This window comes from Lemur catta, chromosome 3, assembly GCF_020740605.2.
Source record: "Lemur catta isolate mLemCat1 chromosome 3, mLemCat1.pri, whole genome shotgun sequence".
In the NCBI taxonomy this organism is placed as follows: Eukaryota; Metazoa; Chordata; class Mammalia; order Primates; family Lemuridae; genus Lemur; species Lemur catta.
The window spans coordinates 25,982,559-26,008,782 of record NC_059130.1 but is presented as its reverse complement, the minus strand read 5'-3'; the positions used below and the strand labels follow the sequence as shown (position 1 = coordinate 26,008,782).

Here is a 26,224-nt window from a genome sequence, read left to right as displayed (position 1 = left end):
TTAAATAAGAGTCTCGGAAGGTTGAGGGTAGGGGATTGTTCCCCACCCACGTTGGGGAGAGGGAGGGAGGTAAAAAGAATGAGGTCTGGGAATGAAAACTCTATCAGGGAAGGCCTGGCCCTTGCTTTTGAGCAGTGTCCAGGCCTTGCTCGTGGCTTCATGATCCTATTCTTCAGCCCGTCTTTGGTGCTTAATTCTGGAATGTTCTGCAGAGCTGAGCACAGGGAGAAGAGAGGAGGTGAGCAGGCCCCTCCCCTGTATCCAGCCCTGTCCCTCTGAAGGCTGAGGACTTGCTGTCTCCCCTTCCAGACCTCTGTTTCCGCACCAAGGCCAGTGGGGATACTGGAAGCTGTTTGTAACACCACCGTTTATTAACCACTGCTCTGTGTGACTGTGTTCTAGGCCCTCATTGTGCATTTCCTCATTTAACCTCCCAACAACCCTGTCAGGCAGGATATGATTTTGCAGACAGGGAAAAGAAGGCTTTCAAGGTTAATTAACTTACCCAGAGTCACAAAGCCAGGCAGGGACAGCTGTAGGAGCTGAACCCAGTTTGTCAGACGCCAAAGTCCATGATGCTGTCGTCTCACCTGTTCTCTGACTTGAGACAAAGACCCCAAGAAGTGAAGCAGGCTGTGGCGGTGACCCCTTCAGGTAGAAGGTGGACTGCAGGAGCCCTAAGACCCCTCCAGCTCCTAGGTTCTTCTCTGTGAACTGCTTCAGGGCAGGCTCAGAAGGGTCACACGGACGCAGTGTTGGACTTCGTGGCACACGGGCCATTTGATTCTAGGCCGCTACCCCACCCTCATTATGTCCCTTCCAGCTCTGATCTGGCTTCAAGACAGAGTTCTGTGTAAATACCCACAACTCATCCCCCACCTCCACCTCATACTCCTCGAGACTTAAATGGTCTTGAGCTAAGAATAGTTAAAAAGAGAAGCAAAATGTGAAGTACTTTAGAGACATATCTGTAGACATCATTTCAAGGAAAAAGTGTCTCTTGGATTAGTAGAAATCAGGAATGGGACCTTACCCAGAAGGAGAATCCAGTCAGTATTCTTAGCCAAGTAGACGGCATCTGCAATCCCAATTAAGTGGAGCCGTAGGTGTGCGGGGGTGTGCTCAGAGATGGGAAGAAGAGTGTGTAAGAAGGGGAACAACAGGAGCCGGTGTTTAATATTTATGAAATTTCCCTCGAGCTATCGCAACTTCAGAACAGTTTCTGAGTCAGGACAGAAAGACAGAAGGTGGGTTTTAGACCAAAGGGCATCTCCCAGGGTGATTCACTGACTTGTGGGTTCTCTCCTGGGAAGCCTCCTCCTTCCTGCTACCTTCCCAGATCTCAGGCAGCACCTTGGTGTGGCAGCCCCTCCCGTGTCATCAGTGACTACTTTTATTGTCTGTTTCTTCTTCTAAAATAATCAAGTTATGTTCAAATGTTAATGGCAGCATAAAGAGAAGAGAAGGAAAATAACTTTTTGAGGCAGAAGAATGGAGCTGACACGTTAATGGCAGGGACTGAGGGAAGCCTTTCAGTTGTAGAAACGAAAACAGACATTTAGCAAAATATCCTCAGTTAGGGAGACTAAGGTGATGAAAATATGGTAGGGAAAAAATGGTCCTGAACAATTCCTTCAATGTGTTCCCACCCCGTCTCTAGATTTTTAAAGCTTTGAAATGTATAAACATAACGCAGGGTGTCTCTATTTCCTTTGGGGCTGTACCCTGCTGGCTTGAGAGGCAGTCCCCTGACTTTCAGGGTTTCCTTTGTCTTTTAATTCTCCTGCTAAAATCCCAAAGCCTTTCACGGTTTCTAGTATTTGTTACTGAAGGAATTCCCACTCATGGCCAAGCTTCATTCTCTTCTCTAAATCCGAGAACTTGAATAGCCCTGCCCCAAGCTCCTGCTTCTTGTAAGATCCATATTCTCTGGCCCCTCTCTTCAGTCTATTTTATGAGCAGTCAGCTTCCTCTCGTTCCCAGAAACGGGATTTCCCACCAATATGCTGCATCCTCTCATTCACTCGACGAAAGCAAGGCCGAGCTATGTGTTTCTACCCTAACTTTCTCCTGAACTCAACTTTGGTATTACATTTTCACCCTCAGTCTTTAGTCCTCAGTACACACTCCAGCCAAAACTTTGATTACACCCTTTCTCTAAAGTCTCCTCTCCAATCCAAATGCCAAGCCCTACCAGGTCTACCACAGTCTGTGGCTGATCTACTGACATCTCTCCCTCTCCACTGCTGTCAACAGTGTCCATGTCACTTAAAGCCAGAGGCCTGCAGTATCCTCCTCATCTGTCTCTATGTTTCTCCTCCTGGTCTCCTACAATCTGTTCTACAATCTGTTCTCCAGACATGCCATGGTTATCTTTTAAAAGTCAATTCACTGATCTCATTGACAACCTATTCTGCCTCGTTCAGCACTGTAACCCCTCGCCCTCAACAGTGCCCAGAGCCTTAGAAGCTCCTTAGTAAATAATACAGAAATCACTGCTCACCATTTTACTGGATTTCCCACCCGTATCTAAATCATAACAGGTCTAAAGCTAAAACATTTTCTCCCCCAAAGTCTCTCCTCTTATATATTTCTATTTTCCGGTTACGCAGACATGAAACCCTGGGAGTCTTTTACTACTCTCACATAAATTCAATATGTCGTTAAATCATGAAAGATTTTTACTTCCATAAATTTTTTCATAACTGTTTCCCTCCTTTCAAATTATCACTGCCTCTATTTATTAACTGAATAATCGTAGCAGTTTCCTAATTGATCCTTCTGTCTGTATTCTGAAACCTTCATCTTTCTAAACTGCAGCTGATAAAAAAACAACACAACTTCTCTGCTGCCGCTGCTGCTTTTTTCACAGAGAGCAGCTCGGCCTGGCATTCAAGGCTCTTCAAAGGCTCACCTTCCACTTCATGCCTGCACATACCCGACTGGGACTACTCGTTGTTCTCTGCACAAGTTTGATCCTTTTTCTTCTCAAGTCTTTTCATTCCCAATTACTACAGTGTCTGGCACATAAATGGCTCGATACATGTTTGCTGAATGTCTCCTTGTTGAAATCCTGCTCATGTTAAATGGTTCACCTTAAACACTACTTTCTTCATGAAGTCTTTCTCCCTCCTTTTCTAGTCCTTATGGCACTTAAACCCTCCACTGCTGTGTGTCATCTGTCAATGTCTCATTCCTCAGTGAGAAATGCTTCTTTCTTTGCTTTTGTGTCTGTTGCAGTATCTAACAAAATGCCCCCCACACGGTAGATATCTAATAATTGTTTGTGGACTTTAATTTCTGTAATTCTAATTCTAGAATCCCATATTTTACTTCTGTATGGATTCTTTCCTTGTTAAAGATAATTTTCCCCATTAGCATAATAATATTTATCAGATTCCAAATATTCAATGCTAATGGATGGGTAAATGAACCCTAAACAATGTCTCTCCCCAAACTGCCAAACAAAATGTCAAAATGGTCCTTGCTCTTATGATCATCAGCTAAGGAACAAAAGTAAGTGGTTGGGGGTTATAAAAATAATAAAAAAATGAAGGTTTAGAAAAATAATAAAAATGTGTCACCCGGTGCAAATGATGAGCTTTTCCGAGCAGATTCAGCCCATAAAGTAATGCACAGAGATTGCATTCTTAAGATTAGACAATTAGGCCCTAGCACTTGAGATTCCTCTGCAAATGCAAAAGGCCTGTAGGACCACCCTCGTTCTCAGAGCTGTAGGAAGAGGAAGGGATACAACCACCCATGGTGCCCAGTACTGTCCTGGGCACTCATTGGGGTAGTATGTTCCTTTCAGTTCAGATCCCAGAGAGGAATGTGTCCTGAGTTACTTGAAAAATGAAAAAGTCCGTTCATCTTGCTGATGGGGGGAAGGGAGGGGCTATTGCCATCATCTGTCCCAAGGGCGCTGCCAGGCTCTGTCTGTGTAAGGCTGGGAGAGGAGTCCTGTGAATCTTAACAGGGTTTCGTGCAGGCTGGCAGGCAGGAGGGGGAAGTGCAGTCAATTCTGGGATCTGAGGGAAAAGAAGGAATTTTCAAAGGAGCCACTGGCAACAAGACTGCAGACCAGGGGCCTCCCTGGCTTCTGCTTCTCCCACCCTTCTCCATCCACTGCCCTCACGAAACTGCCCCAACAGTTACTCGGGAAAACTGGTTAGATGCTAATTCTCATTTTCGGACTGCCCATTCTAACTCAAATCTCAAAGGTCCCTCTTCACTTCTTCCCACACAACCCAAAGGATTTGTAGTCTAGGAAACCAAAGAAGTGTTTCATCAATAAATCAATTTATTTAAAAGAATATGTTACAATTAATTACACTAAGTGACATTACCAAACAATTTTAGAGTGGTTAGCTCTAGAACAAGGAATGAAAGAAACACTGTTAGCCATTATGTGTCTGTGTATTTTCTCTTCACATTTCTTAAATCACAAATAAAAAATACAAGATACTGCAGTGAAAATACAATTAGAGTTTCTCTCAAATAAATTAAAAGTGTGCATGGCCTGGGAAAAACTGAAGCCCAGCTCACCGGCTTAAAAGAGGGGCATGATATAAAACTGGTGTCCAAGTTTAGCAGTTGGCCAAGTGCCCCCACCCCGGATCGCTCCCCGCTTTGATTCTGTTCCTTCCCAGAGCCCTAAGCTTCCCACACACCCTACATTATAGCTGAGGAGTGAGCCAATGCCGTCCTGGTGTGGATAAGGCCTGGCATGATGTGCTCAGGTTTAGGGGAAGAGGAAGACAAGGGGTGGACCTGGCAGACGGGGAGCTGAGGGAGCACACTCACTGCCTCTACTCTCCCTCCCTCTCTGAGTATTCAACCACGTCGGCCTCCCTCCAAAGGGAAGTTAATGTAACACAGTGAAGCTGATGAAGAAACAGCAGAATGTTGGGGTCCAACAGACCAAACAGTTGCTACTGCTGAATCAATCCAGCCAGACAGCACGATGGAGAGAAGGGAGGGCACAATAGTCCACGCAGGTCTGGAGACTTCAGGTCAACTAGGGTACAGTCCCCTTTTACAAGACTGCCTCCTATGAGCCCAACCCATAAGGTGGCAAATTCTGAGAGGGGAGAGAGAGGTGTCACCTCCTATCAGTGCCCTATTTTGCTGCTCCCAGCATTGGGTTTGGAGCTATAAGAGGGGATAACTCAAAGCTACTGGCCTGGGTAACTAAAGGATGAAACTAAATGGGCCAGGCATGAGGATGTTGGAATATTTATCTAATTCCTCCCTGAGAGCTCTGTCCAGGCCTAGGAGCTGCCCTGAGCACATACATATCTGTACCTGTGCTTAGGCCTAGGGCAAGGGGAGGGAAGAAAAATGGAGAATAGAATAAAAATATAAAAAGCAGAGAGCCCAAAGCATGGCCCAAGGGAAACTTTCTACAGGGGCAGATTTCTCAGGGCCTGCATTTTCTCCTGATCCATAAAAAGCTCTGAGCTTGTGCCCCAGAGGACAGAAACCAAATGTGGATAGAGGTCAATGGGAGACCAGGAAGATCCTGCTGGCTCTGCTGGGGTGAAGCTGAGGGCAGGGGGAGCCTCCCTTTCCCAGAGACAAATTGCAAAAGAACACTGGGTAAAAGCCTCCCTGGGCAGAAGCCAGGACTAAGGAGTAGTAGGGATTAGAGAAAGGAAGTGTAAGGAAGGGGGCAGGGGGGAGAGAAAAGTCACACCTAACACTGCTTCATGCAAAGAAGGGCTTTGATCCTATGGACCTCCACAGCCACAGTGACCTCTGCCTCCATCACTGGAGGACTGTTGTGGGTAGAAGAAGAGAAGGCGCTGTCCTTTAGGGTCGCCCTCCTTCCCACCTCCTTGCTGCAGCTGGGTTCTTTGTTAAGGGACAGCCTCAAGTAGGGGCTGTTCCAAAATAGATTCTGCCGACAGGCCAACGACCTATGGGGCCCCTCACCTAATCTCCAAAGCACCAAGTGAATGCTACGCCAGAAGAGGAACACAGCACCATCTACCCACTCTAAGGGACCTCCAAATCCCTGTGTCTCGTATCTGGAGGTCAGCATTTGGGCGGTCGTGTGGACTCCCAGACTTGTTCATTCCTCTCCCACTATTAGGGAATAGGGGCAAATTGCTATTTTTACAGTTTGAGCAAAGCTGGTGCCAAAATCTTCCTTAGCATCTTGGAGTGGGCAATCAACGTATCTTCTTTTCAGAGTCCTTTGGCTCATTATTAAATTCATTTAAAACAAAACAAAAAATAAAACAAAATAAAGGAGTTAATCCTGTGTCAAAGCCTTCAAATCAGGGATCACTTTCTGTAACTTTAAACATTCAGCATTCTTATGTGTTGCACTCTGTGATTCCACCTGGGTTTGGAGAGGGGGAGGGAGGATAGGATGTCTTACATGATTCCACACCTTCCTGGGGCAAGTGGCTGCCAGGATAACAAAGTGAGAAAGAAAGAAAGGTGGCTTCACAATGATCTGCAAAAACAAGTTACAAAAAAGAAACTTTGAACCACCCCAACACTGCTCAGGAGGGGTTGACTACAACCAATTTTGACCACATCCCAGTTAAACAAAGCAAAAGATGCCATCCTTTGGAGGTTTTTGTTTAGAAGGTGAAGAAGGGAAAAAGAAAAGGCTCAAAGATGTGTTTCAGTTGCATCTGAGCCTGACTTGGTGCTCCTTATACGCTCCCTACAGAGCCCAGGAGCTGAGAATATCGTCCTACCCCAGTCAGCCCTGGCCTCTGATCCTGGGATGCAGCGCTTAGGTCTCAAAGGGTCTAACTGCAAGGTTAGATGAGGAGCTCTGTAAGGGACAAAAAGGTTTTCCTTCAGTCTCCTTTTAATTAAAACTTGGAGATCAACCTAAATCAACCATATTCCTACTACTCCTTCCTGGGTCCTCAGCTGGCTTGGATGGGGCTATGGTTTGGCTGGCACAGACCACTGACCCCTTCCAAGTTTCCCCAAGTCCTTCAAGGTATTATCAGATCCCTCCCCAACACTGCTGTTTGAGGCAGGCACAGAGAATGTAATAGTTACGGGTGGTTATTGGTCAGGAATGGAGTAGGTAAAACCTTATGTACATAGGGCATTGCTCTTTTCCTTTCCCCTACATAAGTCCAACCTTTGTGCCTAAGGTATCAGCTTTAACTCTGGTCCCTAGTACTATCCCTGCTGCAGAAAAGGCAGGGAAATGGGAAATTACTACCATGAAGTGTTTCAGGTTCCTGTGGCATCAACCTCCTGAGCCCACCACCCTCAACTCCACCAGGGCCAGCTGAGGGAAAGCACACAAGGGGCCCTAGGGAAGCAGGAAGGAGATGCAGAATGTGGCCAGAAAGCCATGCTTGGGAGACAGAGACGGACCAGAAAAATTGTCTTGGAATCAAGAGACCACACCAAATCTTTAGGCTCTCCCTGCAGAACCGCAGCCTTGCTAACCTCAAGAAACACACCTCTTTCTCCTCCCCAGCACCCTCTTGGATGATAAAGAAACTATACTTCTTGCTCCTCAGACTCTGTGGCAACCCATGAGCCAGAATCTGCACTCAACACAAAGGGGACCCAGATTGTAAACTTTTCGAGTCCTTCGTGAGGAGAGGTACTTTCCCTATAAAATGTTTTTTTTTTCCTTTTTAAAGTTTGTTTCAAAATAAAGAGAGCAAGAGAGAGGTCATGAATTCTAATGAAAGGTGTGTAAAAACACAAGCTAAAAAAGGTACTGCCATCATTATGAAATTTAAAAAGAAATATATATATGTATATACGTGCAGCTAATTTGTATATATATAATTTTTTACATACATACATACATATGTCTGAACAGTGCAAATGGATGAAGTTCATGGTACAAGGAGAGCCTGTTGGTATGAGGCCCAGGTGAAAGAACAAAGATACCTTTGGCAAGTTGGTTGGGCTTATTTCTTTCCTGTCTTAACTCAGTTGACTTCTGGTGCTGACCAATCTGTTCTCTACCAGCTCAATTCCAGAGACATGAAATTCAGGGGGGGTTATTAATAAGATTTAGTTTAGGGCTTTTGAACATAATGACTTTTTTCCTTTTTCTCTTCTTTTGTGTTAATGATTACTCTGTCTGACATGGGAGATGAAAGGGCTAAGGGGATGAGGGCAAAGGGAAGGGAAAGGGATAAGGAAAGGCTAGGTGGCCACATCCCTCTGCTGTGACCTCGCCATCTGGAATATGTTCTGAAAGGAAAAAAAGAAAAGCGTTATTGGGAAGCCACATCTCCTACCATCTGGAGACAACTCCTCAAACAGAAACTAAGAGGTATGACCGGATGCTGGATGACTCAATCCGATTGGCCTTGTCCCCTGACATAACTTACCATCTAGAATCACAGCCTTTTAGCGCTGGAAGGGACCTTGGATATTAATTATCTGGTTCAGTCTTCCTGTTTTACAGAAGAGAAAACTGAGATCCAGGGAGGCTGGTTTACCCAAAATTACAAAGAGAACAAAAGCCAGGAGAAAACCCAGATGAAATTCCCAGAGCCAACGTCCTTCCTACTACACTAAGAATATAAATTTTCATGCTCCTGACCTGACCTCCTGACCTCCTGATCTGAAAGATTTTCTTTGAGAATAAATAGCTAATTATTCAGAATCTTCCCAATTGTGCTCCGGCACTGGCACGTACACACAGCAGAGTAAAGCAGTAGCGAAAGCCTTCCCCCACATACACATTCTTGGTTAGCCTAGAAAGACTCTGTTGTGACTCATCCAGTCAGATGACTGGAACTGAGGACAGCCGCCCTTCTGGGTCAGGAACAACATGGAAGGTGATTTGATTTTAAAAACTGGCAGAGGAGGGTCCATGAAGTCATGAGAGATGGAAGAGCCTGTAGCCAATGTCCACCCTCTAAGCAAGGGAAGAAGCAGGGCTTTTTTGCACAGCCCGTTCACCATCCAGAGGCCAACCTCGCTGGAAGAATGTCCTGGCTCACATGAGATAATCAGTCTCTAACTAATATTCCTAGAAAGACAGAGATGGAGGTGAAGGTCCCAGGTATTTGGCCATAGGCCTATAAATTTTCAATAAACAAAAAAGATGAAAAAGTCCATTTAAGAATTGTTTAGAATTACCTCTTTTCTCCACTTGAGCTCGCAGAACACCCTCTCGAAGCACTCATGCATGTAATTGAACTGAAAAAAAAAGTGGCAACACTCACTGACTTCTTAGGACCAGGCACCGCAGGGCCATACCTTTGAACTCCTGCCCCCAGCCACCTCATCTTCCAAACTCAGTCTAGTGAAAAACCCTGGCAAGTGCCACAAAAGTCCAGGCCTGGCTCATCTCCTGTTCTCTAGCTCCTTCTGGTGGTAACTATGAGTCAAGCAGGATATGAAATTGCCAATCCGAAAGGAAAGGCAGGATGATTCAAACAGGTTCAGACCGATCTCTGTACCTATCTCCATTTAGGCATTTAGCTTAAAGACAACTTTCAGCCCAACCTACTTTCCCCAAGTATGCGTCCCCATCTCCCACTCACATATGGTGTGAAGATTTTAACCCATCGGGGCTTCTTCTCTCCTCGTGCATATTCAAAACAGAAGGCCATCCCTTCTTCATCTGTGTCCCATCGCTGCATCTCATCCCACTCAAATGCTATGACCTGGTTCTGCACAACCAAGAACAAGAGAATAAGGTCTACAGTCTGAGTTTCAGAGTGCTGGGGAGCTGAGGTAAGAGGATTCTGAACCAGGCCACAGAAGAGAAACGAATGGAGATGTCTGCATCACTTCAGGGAAAGGATTGTGACAAAAGCGTAAAAGTCAGCGTAAGTAGCCAGAGAAGTTGAGGATCAGTGTGGATCCAGTGCCCACATATCTGCCCTAGTCAATACACAATTTTGATTTCATTTTCTCCCAAAAAGGAATTAAAACATTGCAAGCGAGTATCAAAGTATCCCCAGTGCTTCTAGCCCAAGCCTCATGCTGAATCCTCACCTCCAGCTGTCCTTCCTCTGTGCAGGCATGGAGTTTAAAGTGCGTGATGCTGATGGCTGTGATGACGTGCCCCTTCCTCCTGGAGTCACAGGCACAGTGGGGGAAGATGATTTCATTGTAGCCCTCACAAGTCCTTAGCATGTTGAGGTACTACGAAAAAAAGAAGGGGAAACAGTATTATTATACTATGGAACTAAACACAGTGAAGAGCCGCTCTGATGGCACAAGAGAAGGAACAAAGAGAATATTCTCACCCAACAACCTGAAGACCTGGCCTCTGGTCTCACACCCATCCCTAAGTTGGGTCCCAACTCTGAGACAATCCTTTATCCCACTTCCGACTTCCGCCTTCACACTTCCAACCCCTTTCTCTACTTAAAAAAGACACACAAATTAAAATCAGAAGAAACACTACAACCAGGACTTGCAGGGCTGAAGGGAACTCACAATGCTATTTAGTCTGTCCTCTATTTTCCTTGTGCCTAAGGGATGGGAATCTAAGCTATCCTTATATTTAAGAAACGGCGTTAATATTTCCTCTCATCTCCTCTCCAGTCAAAAGTTACAATGATCTCAGTGATAATCTCACAATCATAAAATGTTGAAACTGAAAGAGACTTTAAAACCTAGTCATTTTACAGAAACTCAGACTAAGATGAGACTAACCTGAGGTCACAGGTAATAATAAGTGGCACAACCAGGATTAGAACCCAAGTTTAATTTCTAGGCCTTTGTTCCTTTCACTATCACCAACTAGTCCCCAAATCAGCCCCACTGTCCCCTGGGTCTCCAGTATATATGCCTCCTTAAGAAGCATCTGGACCAAAATCAAGTGGCGTATGTTATATTATGAGACTCTCACAGGTACACTGTAAGACTAATCCAGAGATGTCTCTGAACTGCTGAAGCTAACTCAGCTCTTTGTCCCTTCTCTCCAGTTAAGGTTGGCTTCTCTTTTATTCAACTCACTATTTTGAGTTCAGAGGAGAGAGAGTAAAAGAAAGATGAGTGGACGGAGAGTAAAAGAGAAAAAGGGGAAGGAAGACTGGGCAGGGGTTGGGGGAATGAAGAGGCATGGACTCTGACCTGGTTTCCTCTCAGGGATTGCCTGGGAAACCAGCAAATAGCCTGAGCTTCCAATTGCACGTCACACAGGAGGAACAGGGCACACTGGTGCGCAGAGTGAGGGAGAGAAGACAGAAAGCACAGCACCCTAGTCTCCCAGCACCCGAGATGGGCAGGGAGCTCAGAATACCCTGCCTTCTGCCTTACCAAGAGAGAAGAGAAAAAAGGACAAAAGCACAAAAAGGACACAAGGTAACCTATGGCTCTGGTACCGAAGCATGGCACTTAAGAACATTGCTACTACCACCAGGAACTGTCTGGGAAAACTTAAAGGCTCAAAGAGTATCGTACCACACACTCCCTTCCCTACTTTGTATTTAGGCTTAGTTAAAATAATAATAGCAACTTTGAAGGTGAAAAATTATAAAAGAGTAGCAAGAATACAAGGACAGGGTCAATTTAGAAGTGCTGCAATACTTCAATCACATCACTCTTCATCTCTCATTTCTCCCTCCTTCTATCCTTCTATCACCCTACTCCACACCCCACACTACCCCCCTGCTGTTTTTTTGTTTGTCCGTTTATTGGTTGGTTGTTCTTGTTGGTTTTTCTTTGAGACAGAGTCTTGCTCTGTTGCCCAGGCTAGAGTGCAGTGGCGTGATCATAGCTCACAGGAACCTCAAACTCTTGGGCTCAAAAGATCCTCCTGCCTCAGCCTCCTGAGTAGCTGGGACTACGGGCGGGCGCCACCATGCCCGGCTAATTTTTCTATTTTTTGTACAGAGGTCTCCCTCTTGCTCAGCCTGGTCTCAAACTCCTGGCCTCAAGCAATCCTCCCCACTCCCAGCCCCCATTTTTATTATTCTTCCAATACCAGTGATAAACACAGATACTGCTCAATCTTGCTATTGGCACTATAAACAAAACGAAACCCCTGACTGCTACACTTTGGTAAACATGACAGGGAGAGTGATACAAAATAGCAGAAAACTCTTTTGGGGTTATAATAAGCAGCAAAGCTTTGGACAGAGAGCAGTACACAGAGGAGTGATTAAAAGGCCCAGACAAGGCCCAGACTGCCGTGGGCTTGAATCCCGGCCTCATTACTTCCTAACTGTGCAACCTGGGACAAGTTACTTAAACTCAGGCAAATTATTTAATCCCAGCAGCCTTAGTTTCCTCATCTGTAAAATGGGAAATAATGTTAAAATAGCACCTACACCATCTACACCATAGCATTATTTGTGAGCAGTAAATAGAAAGTATTTAACATAGTACTTGGTATATAATTAGGCATTTAATAAATAACAGCTAAAAAAATTTTTTTTAAAGCTCCATTATCCTTAGCTCTCAAGCTATTTGCTCTTTCAAGAATACTCTGTGAGGGCCAGGCGCGGTGGCTCACGCCTGTAATCCTAGCACTCTGGGAGGCCAAGGCAGGAGGATAGCTCGAGGTCAGGAGTTCGAGACCAGCCTGAGCAAGAGTGAGACCCTGTCTCTACTAAAAATAGAAAGAAATTAGCTGGACAACTAAAAATATATAGAGAAAAAATTAGCCGGGCATGGTGGCTCATGCCTGTAGTCCCAGCTACTCGGGAGGCTGAGGCAGGAGGATGGCTTGAGCCTAGGAGTTAGAGGTTGCTGTGAGCTAGGCTGACACCACGGCACTCTAGCCTGGGCCAGACAGTGAGACTCTGTCTCAAAAAAACAAACAAACAAACTCTTGAGGGAAAAAAGCATGTGAGATAGATGGAACATGAACGGCAGAAAGCTGAAGGCTGCGGAAGCTAGGTAAGCGGTACGTGGGGGCCAACTGTACTATTCTTTCAACTTCTTTATGTATTTGAAAAATTCTACAATAAAATGTTAAAAGAAAAAGAGTGCCCTGCAGTTAGGCCTCTGGTACTCAGTCCAAGCCACCTTCCAAACAGCATCATCAGAAACTTTACGTGCTCAATAAGCAGCAATTCTGCTCAAGGACACTTAAAACCCCTGCAAATGCCAGTGGGTGTTATGGAGCCTTAAGACTAGTTCTACTCATGTCCTTTGACAAAAAAAGGTTTTTATATAACACATTTGTTGAGAGTTCTCGTCTTTGAGAGGTACCACTACTTTTTTGACAAATATTTCTGCCACATTCCCTAATTGGGAGTTTTATCATACAGACTTTTTTTTTTAAAGAGAGAAACATGCAGACAAAGCAGGGATTAGGAAAAGAAATTAGAAGAACATGGAGCTCTGCATATCTTGAATTCTCTCTTTGTGACCTTAAGTCAGTTACTCTATCGGGTTCTTCCCTTCTGCCACCTGGAAATAAAAGACACTGTTGCTACCCTCTCTTCCCTGAAGTAGAGAAAAACATACGTGTGGGGAGCCTGACAGAAGTGGGTTCGAATCCCATTATTAAATCCTAGTTCCATTTCTGGCAAGCTATATGATCTTGGGTAAGAATCTTAATCCCTCAGATTCTACTTCTCTTCTAACTGGGGATACACCTACAGGGTTGGTAACTGACATAAAGGGCCTAGAACAGTACCAGGCACATAACACATGCCCCTTTCCCCACCCTCTGAAGCAAAAGGCTGATTTGTCCTTCCGTACTCAAGAATGTGGTCCTTGAAAGCAAAAGACCTTCAGTGGACTTCTTAATGGCACAAATTCTGAAAATAACTTGAATGAAAACTAAAGGCACCTGTGTCCTTGGTGAGACGACAGAAGTAAAGTCTCACTGGGAGACAAGGTTTTCAGAGATACCTGGGTAGTATTTATCAGGTTTAAGTGGGCAATCCCTACATTCCTGGGTTTACACAAAGCCTAAGAGAAGAAACATTACAAATTTTACATAAATCCAAAATTTGTAAAACAGAGGTGAATTTTTGCTTTCAAACATATTTATGTAAGGGTGTAGATATATATTTAAACACAAAATTATCCTGTCTATTCCCCTTTCATATGAAGTTTCTTTTTTTTTTTTTTTTTGAGACAGAGTCTCTCTCTGTTGCCTGGGCTAGAGTGCCATGGCGTCAGCCTAGCTCACAGCAACCTCAAACTCCTGGGCTCAAGCAATCCTCCTGCCTCAGCCTCCTGGGTAGCTGTGACTACAGGCATGTGCCACCATGCCCAGCTAATTTTTTCTATATATTTTTAGTTGGCCAGATAATTTCTTTCTATTTTTAGTAGAGATGGGGCCTCGCTCTTGCTCAGGCTGGTTTCGAACTCCTGACCTCAAGCGATCCTCCCGCCTCAGCCTTCCCGAGTGCTAGGATTACAGACATGAGCCACCATGCCCGGCCTCATAAGAAGTTTTGAGTAGCTAAATATGTATCCTGAATTATCTTCAGGTGGTAATTCCCATACCACATAGATCATAGCCCGTATAGGCCAGAGAAGAGGAAAGGTAAGCTATGGTACATTTTATAAATGTTCAATACTCAGCAAGACAGGTAAATACAGAAATAGAACCGTTATTAAAACAGAAACTCAGAACTTAACAGAGCAGAACACTTTAGGTGAATGGGTCAAGGTCCACTGTGAAGAACTTTCTGTTCTCCCAAACAACCTGGCAAAGGTCAAACCAGATTTAAAACGGGAAAAAAAGGGATTGAGAGGGACCTCAAGAGTCAACTCTCCTAAAACCCTAGAGTACTGATTCAGAAGCATCTAAAGTTTCAAAATCACCAGTGTGCTTTTTTAACACGTTGACCACTACACTAGGAAAAACAAATTTTCCCTGGCGCCATAGTGTTTTATTAAAACAAAACAATCCCCATTTTTAGCATTGAACTGTCAATATTAATTGTAACAATAAGAACATCAACAAGTAAGATTTTCGTGAACCAGCTGCAGGGTTTTGCTTCATGCGGTCCCGGACTCTAACCTAGCTTGAGTTAAATACAACTCACAAGGCAGTCACGGTGTTAAAAACAAAGATTCCCTAGGTCCTACCTCCAGAGATTCTGGCTTAGTAAACGTGGGATGGAGTCCAGAAATCTGCATTTTAAGCAGCTTCAAAGTGATTCCCTCGTAAGTAGACTGAGAACCAACACTTTGCGCAACACTGACTTTCACACATACTGCCTTGTATGAAATCATTACAAATTATGTCCAGAAACACTAACATAGAAACTATCAGTTCAACAATGGCAAAATCAGGCCATTTCAACATAAGAAAAGCATAATTTACACTTGTCTATTGTTTGTGTGAGGGGGGGAGAGAGAGAGAGAAAGAGAAAGAGGGAGGGAAGACAGGAAGGAAGGAAGGAAGAAAGGAGAGAAGAAAGAGGGGGAGATAGGGGAGATGGGATGGCGAGGAGAGGGAGGGAGGAAAGAAAGAAAAAACATTCTTTCTTGTACATTATATTCTCAATCATCCAAATTTGAGATTCAATCTAACTTTGTAAATAACTAGAAAACAAAAATGTTTTGATCACACTGGGTAATATAAACTATAGCAAGAATACGAGCTGCCCTCTCTGTTTGGAGATTTGGAGGACACGGGAACTTACGTAAAGCTTATTTATCTACCAAGAACCCTGGAGTATTTTGTCAAGATTCTACTTCATAGCTGACAATCTGAATATCCTATTTCACAGAAAAGAAACTAAAACTGAGCAGTTTGTTGAATTGCTGAAGGTCTCATGGTGATTTGGCAACTACTAATTGTAGTCATTGGCCTAACTGTTGCCTATCAAGCATACCAAATTGCTATAGTTTATGGCATCAGGGCCTATGGGCTCCGACGGGCCCATCTGAGTTGGAAGTTTCAGTGTACTCACCATGACCCAATAGTGGCTAGGCTAATGTCTTTGTTTTTTTTTTTTTTTTTTTGAGACAGAGTCTCGCTTTGTTGCCCAGGCTAGAGTGAGTGCCGTGGCGTCAGCCTAGCTCACAGCAACCTCAAACTCCTGGGCTTAAGCGATCCTACTGCCTCAGCCTCCCAAGTAGCTGGGACTATAGGCATGCGCCACCATGCCCGGCTAATTTTTTCTATATATATTTTTAGTTGGCCAGATCATTTCTTTCTATTTTTAGTAGAGACGGGGTCTCGCTCTTGCTCAGGCTGGTCTCGAACTCCTGAGCTCCAGCGATCCTCCCGCCTCGGCCTCCCAGAGTGCTAGGATTACAGGCGTGAGCCACCATGCCCGGCCTTAGGCTAATGTCTTTGAACACTGATACTTGAACACATATTATGCTTGAATAAAATTCAAATTTTGGTGAGATTATCTTCAATATCTGACTGCAGTATTATGTGGCTAGTATAGTCATATGTTGGTACTAGGTTTTCAAGACCAATAGAATTCCATAAATGTTTAAGCATATTTTATACTCAATGCCAATGACCCATGGGGAAACATATCTGTGTATCAATTGTACTCAAGTTCTTAACTGGGTGATTATGAAATATAAACTTGAAACTAAAAATGATTTCATAATCTATTATGACCGTTGTCCAACAGAACTTTCTGTGATGATGAAAACATTCTACACCTGCACTGTTCAATATGGTAACTACGAGCCACACAGAGCTACTCAGCACTTGAATCGTGACTTGGGCGATGAAAGAGCTGAATTTTAAATTTTATTTAATTTAAATTAAATTCAGATTTTCTATATTTTGCCACAGAACAACCCAAACCTATTTATTTCTCTAGTACCTTGCACTGTGCCTGCCACGTATGTGGTACTCAACAAATATTTTTGTTGAACGCATAAATGGAAGGATAGCGTGTTTGGAGTATTATATACACAAAGAAATAATATGTATTCCATACTGGTATTATCAGAAACCCTTAGGAAATTACTTTGATTTCTGTTACCTTTTCAGAAACAAGATAACTTTGTTGGCTTTGGCAAAGGCAAAGAATTACTGCAAAGGTTTATGGCCATCATCTTAAAGAATAGGTGGAAGTTGTGTTTTAAAATCCTATCTCACACATAGTAAAATTCTCTTAACCAAAATTTTACCACGATTTAATTATATTTAAAAGATTCCTGCATTTTCTATTTCAGCCTGCTGATATGCAGAACACTGGTAAGATGGCTTACTGATCTTTGGCAATTTTCTAAGGCAAAGAGACATTACTTTTCATCATATATAAGTGATAAAATAACCATCCTAGCTAGAGATAAGGTTATGGACTAAGTTCAATGTCTGACTTTTTGCATTCTTATTCCAACTCAATTAATTTATTAAGAGATGGGTAAACATTCTCTCATGAAAAGTACACAGAAGGTACAAAAGAATTCAAGTGACCTATTAGAATCATTACCAATGCAATTACTACCTGGTGTTAAATTACAAAAAATTATACAACCACTGACTATGGTTGAACTATGGTTCAACTTACGATTTCTCAACTTTACAATAGCACAAAAGTGATATGCACTCAGTAGAAACCGTACTTCAAATTTTGCATTTTAGTTCAAATATTTTTACAGTAACTTTATAAAATAGGCTTTGTTTTAAATGATTTCGCCCAACTGTAGGCTAATGTAAGTGTTCGGAGCACATTTAAGGTAGGCTAGGCTAAGCTATGATGTTTGGTAGGTAGGTGTATTAAATACATTTTTCACTTATGATATTTTCAACTTAAGATGAGTACTGGGATGTAACCCCGTTATAGGCTGAGGAGCATCTATAATTGGAAAAATTTCAACTACATGTGAATCTGCCAAGAGAGAAATTTTAAAATGCTATAAGTGGAAATTTTTCTAAGTGTTCTTTACTTATTTTATTTTTGACAATTTCCATCCCTGTATTTATGGCAGATACAAATTGAAAACTAATTTAAAATCATTTAACGAACATTCTAGGCAGTCTTGTCCAATAGAACTTTCTGTGATGATGAAAATGTTCTACACCTGCACTGTTCAGTATGATAACTACTAGCCACATAGAGCTGCTTAGCACTTGAAATGTGACTTGGACGATGAAAGAACTGAATTTTAAATTTTATTTAATTTAAATGAATTTAAATTTAGATTTTAATAGCCACATGAGTGCAGTAGCTATTGAATCAAACAGCATAGCTGTAGGATATCATACTAACCAAAAGCACTACTGAGCATAAATGTTTAAGCAGCTGAAGAAATTAAAATGACTTTGCTCTTACTAAATCACAATTAAAATAACTCTAATGTTAAAAATCTAAATATCAGTTCTTATACAATCTTATCTGTATCATATTATAATGTTTTACACATCTTTTGTTGCGGCACTTTTTTATCAAAAAGAATATTGTTTAGTTATTATTAATAATAAAATCACGTACCAACGTACAGTAATGTAAGCTCTTTGTGTGTTCAGTGGAGGAACACAATGGATTCTGCATTAAGGTCTATATTCCCTTCCTTTATTTTATTAGTAAAGCCATTGACCAGGTTGCAATCTTTTCAGAAATGACTGGAACAATAGGTTTAAGAGGTAAGAAGGGACATTTTATAAAGGAATTTTGGGGACATAAACTTACCATGACCATTTTCCTTTGTTCATATAGCTTCTGTAATTGGTAGGACTTTTCCTCTGCTTTGATGTAACCTTTCTTCACATCATCGACGGCCTGTCACCAAAACAAAAGTAGGGAAGAAGGGAATGTAAAAAGCATTATCAAGTACATTTTTGAAAAAAATAAAGAGACACAGATGCATTTTCAGAAAAACTTATCCACTTGGACCACCATTGTCATCACCAGTGAATTCTGCCACATGGTTATATTTACTGGAATAACTAGCATTTAAAGAGTATCTGCCATGTGCTCAAGGATTGCTCTAAGTATACGTGAGGGACCTGGTTTCTTGTGTCAAAAGATTTAAATTCTGGTTAATTTATACATGTGAAAACAAGAGAGCACTGAAAGACAGTGTATAATAGTTAAAGGTAACAATGAAGTAGCAAAAATGCACAGTACAGACAGTAAGTGAAATATATAGTCAGAATAGGAACACTTATTCCTAATTACAGTTATCAGGGAAGCCTTGGGTGCTCCCCCAAAGGATAGGCTGAATAAGAGAAACTACAGGCTAAAGTCTGGAAACAGGAATGGGTTTGAGCTTAAATACATTCAGGAAACAGACTTGACTGATTTGAATCAGGGTACATGTTAGGAGACAATGAAAGATAATGCTGGATAGGTAGGCTAACAACAGATTACAAAGGATCCAAAAAGCAGGCACGGGAATTTAGACTTAAGGAAATAGACAGTAGGGAGCTAAAATAAGCAATAAAAAATTGCTTCTTTTTTAAAAGAAACATTGATTTGTGTCTGAGCACCAAATGAGCTAAACTGAGGAGAAAATGAAATAAGGAAGATCAATGATGTGATACTCAGAGTCTTTTAAGGGAAAATAGGTAACAGAATGAGTTCAGGATTGCAGTCAAGAGACTAATTCAACCTCGAGCTCTGTCACCTACCAATGTGCACTTGGGTTAGTCACTTAAACCCTCTCAGAGTCTATAAAACTGGAATAATGCTCATCTCATAGATGGACAATAAAATGAGAATAAACGATGTTAAGAGTTTTACAAAGTTATTATTAATATCACAGTTATGACTATCATTTAGCTGTTAAATTCTTCTAAGAACCATACAAGGTTATTAATATCTTGCCAGGAACTGACTAGTGGAGGTTGTGCCAGTTTCTCCCCAATCCCGGCCATACAAGTGAGGTCTCTTTTAGGCACAGAGAATTATAATCACAGAAGGCATGTTCAGTAAGAACTGCCACACAGTGTCAACTTCCTGAAGAACCTGAATACTTCACTATTTATCACCAAAAAAAGGTGCTGCTCCAGGCCAAATTTAAACCATTTATTAAAAAGCTGGGGGAGATGTAGAGAGGAGAAATAAACAAACAAATACTGGTCTATCCAGTTTCCAACTAACTTACAGTGTCAGTTGGCTAAGGGAAGAGCTTTAAAATTCTTTTTCTGATGACCAAATAAAAACACTGTTTTACTGTTTAGTGTTTATCCCAAATATTTAGAACAGTGTCTGACTCATAATAGTACTTAAATATTTCGTGTACACTTCCCCAGGACAGAGGTGGGTCAGAGTGATTATTTATTCCAGCAATTCTAAATGAACTCTTTTACATGTAGGACAGTAAAAATGTTCTCGCCTCTTTCATTTCTAATCAAGATTATATTGCTTGACTAGCCCTGAGTGGAAAACATAAATATCCACACACTAGATTCCTTTTTTCCTTAATTAAATTGTTTTTGTTTTTTTGTTGTTTTTTTTTTTTGAGACAGAGTCTCGCTTTGTTGCCCGGGCTAGAGTGAGTGCCGTGGCATCAGCCTAGCTCACAGCAACCTCAAACTCCCGGGTTTAAGTGATCCTACTGCCTCAGCCTCCCGGGTAGCTGGGACTACAGGCATGTGCCACCATGCCCGGCTAATTTTTTCTATATATATTTTTAGCTGTCCAAATCATTTCTTTCTATGTTTGGTAGAGACAGGGTCTCACTCTTGCTCAGGCTGGTCTTGAACTCCTGACCTCAAGCGATCCACCCGTCTCGGCCTCCCAGAGTGCTAGGATTACAGGCGTGAGCCACCGCGCCCTGCCCTAAATTGTTTTTATTAAAGTAAAAGATGTACATAGTTTAAAAAACAAATAGTGCTAAAAGGTTTCTAATAAAAAATAACAGCCTCCTGGACCCCAGAGCCTTATTCCACAAAGGCAACTACTTTCAAGCACAAGCAGTTCCTTGTGATATTCCTTCCATAATTCTAAATGTCATGCTTATACTGATAGTTCCTGCCTTATCAATTTTAGACACTGTTGACTTTCTATGTTAAAAATATTTGGTTTTATCTCTCACCTACCACCCAAACACTCCCACTTCCTCTTCCTTCCCCCACCTTCTCAATAAAAAAATTAATCAATACTCAGTAATTACATTATTATAAGTACGTAAACACTGTTCACAACTAAGCCATGTACTATACTATGACTCCCTTTCTTGTATAATTTTTTATTTTCTCTGAGGTTAATTGCCTCATTTTTGTTTGTAACTTTCTATGTATCTATCACCAATTCTTCTTCCACAATAACCAAATACCAAAACTCCTCCCAATTCATTCAAACATTCATTTTCTAAAAACTGTTGACGATTGTCATCTGCTGTGGGATCCTCCCCTGTTCTCTTTGTCCCTGTAGGTCCATGCCTTTTAAAATTCCAGTACTGTTACCTTAGTGAGCTTTCAGGAAAGAGCAGCTTAAATGTGTATATAATCTGCCAGGTTTAGACAGAATTTAAATAGAAACTACCACAAATTTCTGTCTTAATTTTTTTTAAGGAAAAGGCTCATTATCATCATTAATATCTAATATCTAATATTTCATCAATTCTAATGAATACATTATTTCACATTTTAATATCTCTGAAATTGGGAGGCATCTTACAATCAGTGATGTATCAGTTTTGGGTCTTTCTTAGCAATATGCAAAATAATGGCATATCTTATAATCAGCAGTTATCTTAGAATTGATGAAATATACATAAGATATGCCCACCATCAAAATATGATACAAAAAAACCCTGAAATTAAGTAAGGGAAAATTTAACATTACTTTCCAAAAGACAAAATTATATACCAAGTCAATTAAAAAAATCATTTGAGGCTGGGCGCAGTGGCTCACACCTGTAATCCTAGCACTCTGGGAGGCCGAGGCAGGAGGATCACTTGAGGTCAGGAGTTCAAGACCATCGAGACCAGCCTGAGCAAGAGAGAGACCCCATCTCTACTAAAAATAGAAGGAAATTATCTGGACAGCTAAAAATATATAAGGAAAAAAATTAGCTGGGCATGGTGGCACATGTCTGTAGTCCCAGCTACTCAGGAGGCTGAGGCAGAAGGATTGCTTAAGCCCAGGAGTTTGAGGTTGCTGTGAGCTAGGCTGACACCACGGCACTCTAGCCTGGGCAACAGAGCAAGACTCTGTCTCAAAAAAAAAAATAATAATAATAATCATTTGAGCCCTGTACACTGTTGGTGGAAGTGTAAATGGTGCAATCACTATGGAAAACAGTATAACAGTTCCTCAAAAAATTGAAAATAGAATTACCATATGATTCAGTAGTCAAACTTCTGGATACATTGGAAAAAGAATCTCAAAAAGATATTTTGCATACCTATGTTCCTAGCAGCAGCATTCACAATAACCAAGAGATAGCAGCAACCCAAATGTCCATCCATGGATTAATAGAAAAACAAAATGTGGTCTCTATAATACATATAATATAATATTATTTAGCTTTAAAAAGGAAGGAAACCCTGTCATATACTACAACATGGATGAACCTTGAGGATATTATGCTAAGTGAAATAAGCCAGTTACAAAAAAGAAAATACGGTATGACTCCATTTACCTGAGGTATCTTATGTAGTCAAATTCATAGAAACAAAAAGTAGAATGTTAGTTGCCAAAGGGAAGGAAAAGGGAGAAATGGGAAGTCATTTGATGGGTACAGAGTTTCAGTTTTGCAAGATTCAGAGTTCTAGAAGTCTGTTGTACAACAACGTGAATATACTTAACACTACTGAACTATACACTTAAAAACAGTTTGGAAGGTAAAGAAACTTATCAAATTGTATATTCTAAATACATACAGTTTATTGTCTGTCAGTTATACCTCAAAAAAGCTGTTAAAAATCATTTGAGGCAATAGGAAAGTTCAGCAAAGTTGCTAGATATGAGATACTGCTATAAAAACAATAACTTTTTTATATACCTAAATACTTTACTTATGTCTTACAGTTTTATAATTCAAAAAGCAATTTCACATGCTCTGCCTCATTTAAATTTTGATACTTATAAAAAAAAATCCCAACTATGAGACACTACTATTCCCCTTAACAGATCAAAAAATAGATTCCAGCAAAGCTATGTTAAGGATTTATCTAATGTAGAGCTTGTACTTGAACCAGACATTCTGACTCCTAGCTAATGATTTTTCCACTTCAACAACACAAAAGAAAGAATATTTTTCATAATAGTAATAAAAAATAAAATACTTGGGAATTCATTTAACGGGGCATATGTGAACATAAAACAATAGAATTTTATTTGAGAAAACAAAAATGAAGTTGAATAAAATAGAAACCTTATTCATTTAGTGGGGACTACTACATTTAATAAAAACGGTGATTCTTCTCCAGTAAACTAAAAATTTAACATAATTCCAACTGGCAGAGATATTTTATAAAGTGTTATGAAATGGGTTAAAAATTATTTGGAAAAATAAAATGGAAAAGAATATCAAGGCTTCTAAAAGAGGAAGGCCTAGCCTTACCAGCTATTAAAATGTATTATAAAGAAACAATAATTAACAGAGAATGTTGAGTCAAAAATAGAAACACAGATCAACAGAAGACAGATCCCAAATATAGAACATATATATATAGAGAGAGATAAATTCAATAAAAGACAAGTTAAACATATCAGAAATGAATCAATACAACCTGCTGTGCTATCTGAATAGTAATACCAAGAAAATTTAGTGTGAACCAACAATTCATACTACACATGACAATAAACATTGGGTAGATTAAAGCATTAAATATTAAAAATAAAACACTGGGATTTAAAGATGAATAGCACACATCCTTACTACTGAAGAGAAAATGTACTGACTAGTTAAGCAACAGAAATTACAAAGGAAAAGACAGATAAATAGTATTACATAAAATGTTAAAACTTCTCTAAAACAAAAATCAATAACACTAAGATAAAAAGAAAAATAATGGAATACGATAAATATAAAAATGACAGATAAAGATTTTAAAGTTTGAGAGTCAAAATACAGCAATAGTTTACATAACAAAAACACAATGGATAACTAACATTTTATTCAAAGAAAAACACATACAAAAAAGTGATATCATTGGCCGGCACGGTGGCTTACGCCTGCCTGTAATCCTAGCACTCTGGGAGGCCGAGGTGGGAGGACTGCTCGAGCTCAGGAGTTCAAGACCAGCCTGAGCAAGAGCAACACCCTGTCTCTACTATAAATAGAAAGAAATTAGCCAAACAACTAAAAATAGAAAAAATTAGCCAGCATGGTGGCGCGTGCCTGTAGTCCCAGCTACTTGGGAGGCTGAGGCAGAAGAATCGCTTAAGCCCAAGAGTTTGAGGTTGCTGTGAGCTAGGCTAACGCCACAGCACTCTAGCCCAGGCAAGAGAGTGAGACTCTGTCTCAAAAAAAAAAAAAAAGTGATATCACAAAAGTTCATGACAGCATCATTTATAATCACATACTCAAACAATACCCTGGAAGTAGCTGAGTGTGGTGGCACATGCCTAAGGGCCTAGCAATTCAGGAGACGGAGGCAGGAAGATAGCTTGAGCCCAGGATTTTAAGGTCAGCCTGGGCAACACAAGATCCTATCTCCAACATACATATACATACACACACACACACACACACACACACCCCACATACACACCCTGGAACTAATTAGAGGGAAGGATTAAACAACATATAGTACATTAATTCATTCATAAGTGATATATAAAAGAATTCTGTGAAAAACTGTATCCACGTTAGGATTATAACTATGTAAAAATTCCACGTCCACATAAAAGACCTAATGTCAAATATAAATACTTGCAGGGAAAGTTCATAAAAGAGGACTTCCAGGTAGGGATGGCAGATTAAAAACAAATATCTATTAATATTCTTATTTCCTCCTAAAACCCCACTAAAGTGTCAGTAAAAAAAAAAAAAATCCCCAAGATTGGCAGGAATGCGGCCGGGCGTGGTTGTAATCCTAGCACTCTGGGAGGCGGAGGCGGGAGGATCATTTGAGCTCAGGAGTTCGAGACCAGCCTGAGCAAGAGTGAGACCCCATCTCTACTAAAATAAATAGAAAGAAATTATATAGACAACTAAAAATATATATAGAAAAAATTAGCTGGGCATGGTGGCACATGCCTGTAGTCCCAGCTACTTCGGAGGCTGAGGCAGGAGGATTGCCTGAGCCCAGGAGTTTGAGGTTGCTGTGAGCTAGGCTGACGCCACAGCACTCTAGCCTGGGCAACAGAGTGAGACTCTGTATCAAAAAAAAAAAAAAAAAGATTGGCAAGAATGCAAGGAAACAATCAAAATTTTGTAATCTGGAACACAGATATATGGGTAAAAACTTGAAGAACCTGAAAAAATGGATTTCTAAAGTGGTAGCAGGGAAAGTGGAGAACCACTTCAATTTATACCACAAAATTCCCCAACGAGCCAGTAGCACCAGGAGGTCATCTAGGAGAGAGGTGGTAGGATGTGGCTAAAATAAGAAGGATTGGCTGAAAGCCTGTTTAAGAAACAATCATATTCTCAGATCCTCTCCTTTATTCCCTGCAGCCAGATCACTGCCCTCCCCATTGCCAGCAGCAGTCTGCAGATTTAGTTTCTCTGCAGTGAAACTCATAGGCAACAAGATGTACTCACATGCTAAACTTCCAAGCAGCTATGTAGGCTCTGAATCTTAAATTTGGGCAGATAACTGTGTTAGAGGAATGCCTTTAACATGAACATCAGAGACCAAAACAAATAAGAAAACAATAAAAGGAGGGATAAAACAGAGAAGAAAACTTCAAAATTAAAAAATGCTATTTTTAATATCCTCACTCAGAAAGTTAAAAAATATTATAATCACAAAACAAGAACAGAATACTATATAAAAAAGGATATTCAGGCCAGGCACAGTGGCTCACACCTGTAATCCTGGCACTCTGGGAGGCCTAGGCGGGTGGATCGCTAGAGGTCAGGAGTTCGAGACCAGCCTGAGCAAGAGTGAGACCCCATCTCTACTAAAAAAAAATAGAAAGAAATGATCTGGCCAACTAAAAATATATATAGAAAAAATAAGCCGGGCATGGTGGCACATGCCTGTAGTCCTAGCTACTCGAGAGGCTGAGGCAGGAGGATCGCTTGAGCCCAGGAGTTTGAGGTTGCTGTGAGCTAGGCTGATGCCACAGCACTCACTCTAGCCTGGGCGACAAAGCAAGACTTTGTCTCAAAAAAAAAAAAAAGGATATTCAGAGAACTAAAGAAGTCTTTAGAAATTAAAAATATAATAGCATACATTAAAAACTCAATAGACAGACTAGAAGGTAAATTTGAGTAAGTTTTCTAGAAAATAGAGCAACAAGACAAAGAAATTAAAAATATGACAGAGAAGATAAGAAGATGACAAGGCCAGACC

General features: G+C 41.1%; 1 protein-coding gene across 3 annotated transcripts in view; it reads right to left on the bottom strand.

Annotated features, from left to right (window-relative positions):
- Positions 1-4,283: 4,283 nt before the first annotated feature.
- The window catches only part of SNX27 (sorting nexin 27), a 66,725-nt gene continuing 44,784 nt past the window's right edge, over positions 4,284-26,224 (bottom strand). For 2 of the 3 annotated variants that reach the window (XM_045545096.1, XM_045545098.1), the window contains 5 exons: positions 18,495-18,584; positions 9,961-10,110; positions 9,504-9,632; positions 9,097-9,156; positions 4,284-8,199 (listed from right to left, as the gene is read on the bottom strand). In XM_045545096.1, the coding sequence (XP_045401052.1) occupies positions 8,152-8,199; positions 9,097-9,156; positions 9,504-9,632; positions 9,961-10,110; positions 18,495-18,584 (477 nt within the window). In that variant the 3' untranslated portion in view covers positions 4,284-8,151. Of the gene's footprint in view, positions 8,987-9,096; positions 9,157-9,503; positions 9,633-9,960; positions 10,111-18,494; positions 18,585-26,224 lie in introns of all 3 variants that reach the window. The other variant, XM_045545097.1, reaches the window with a different exon arrangement.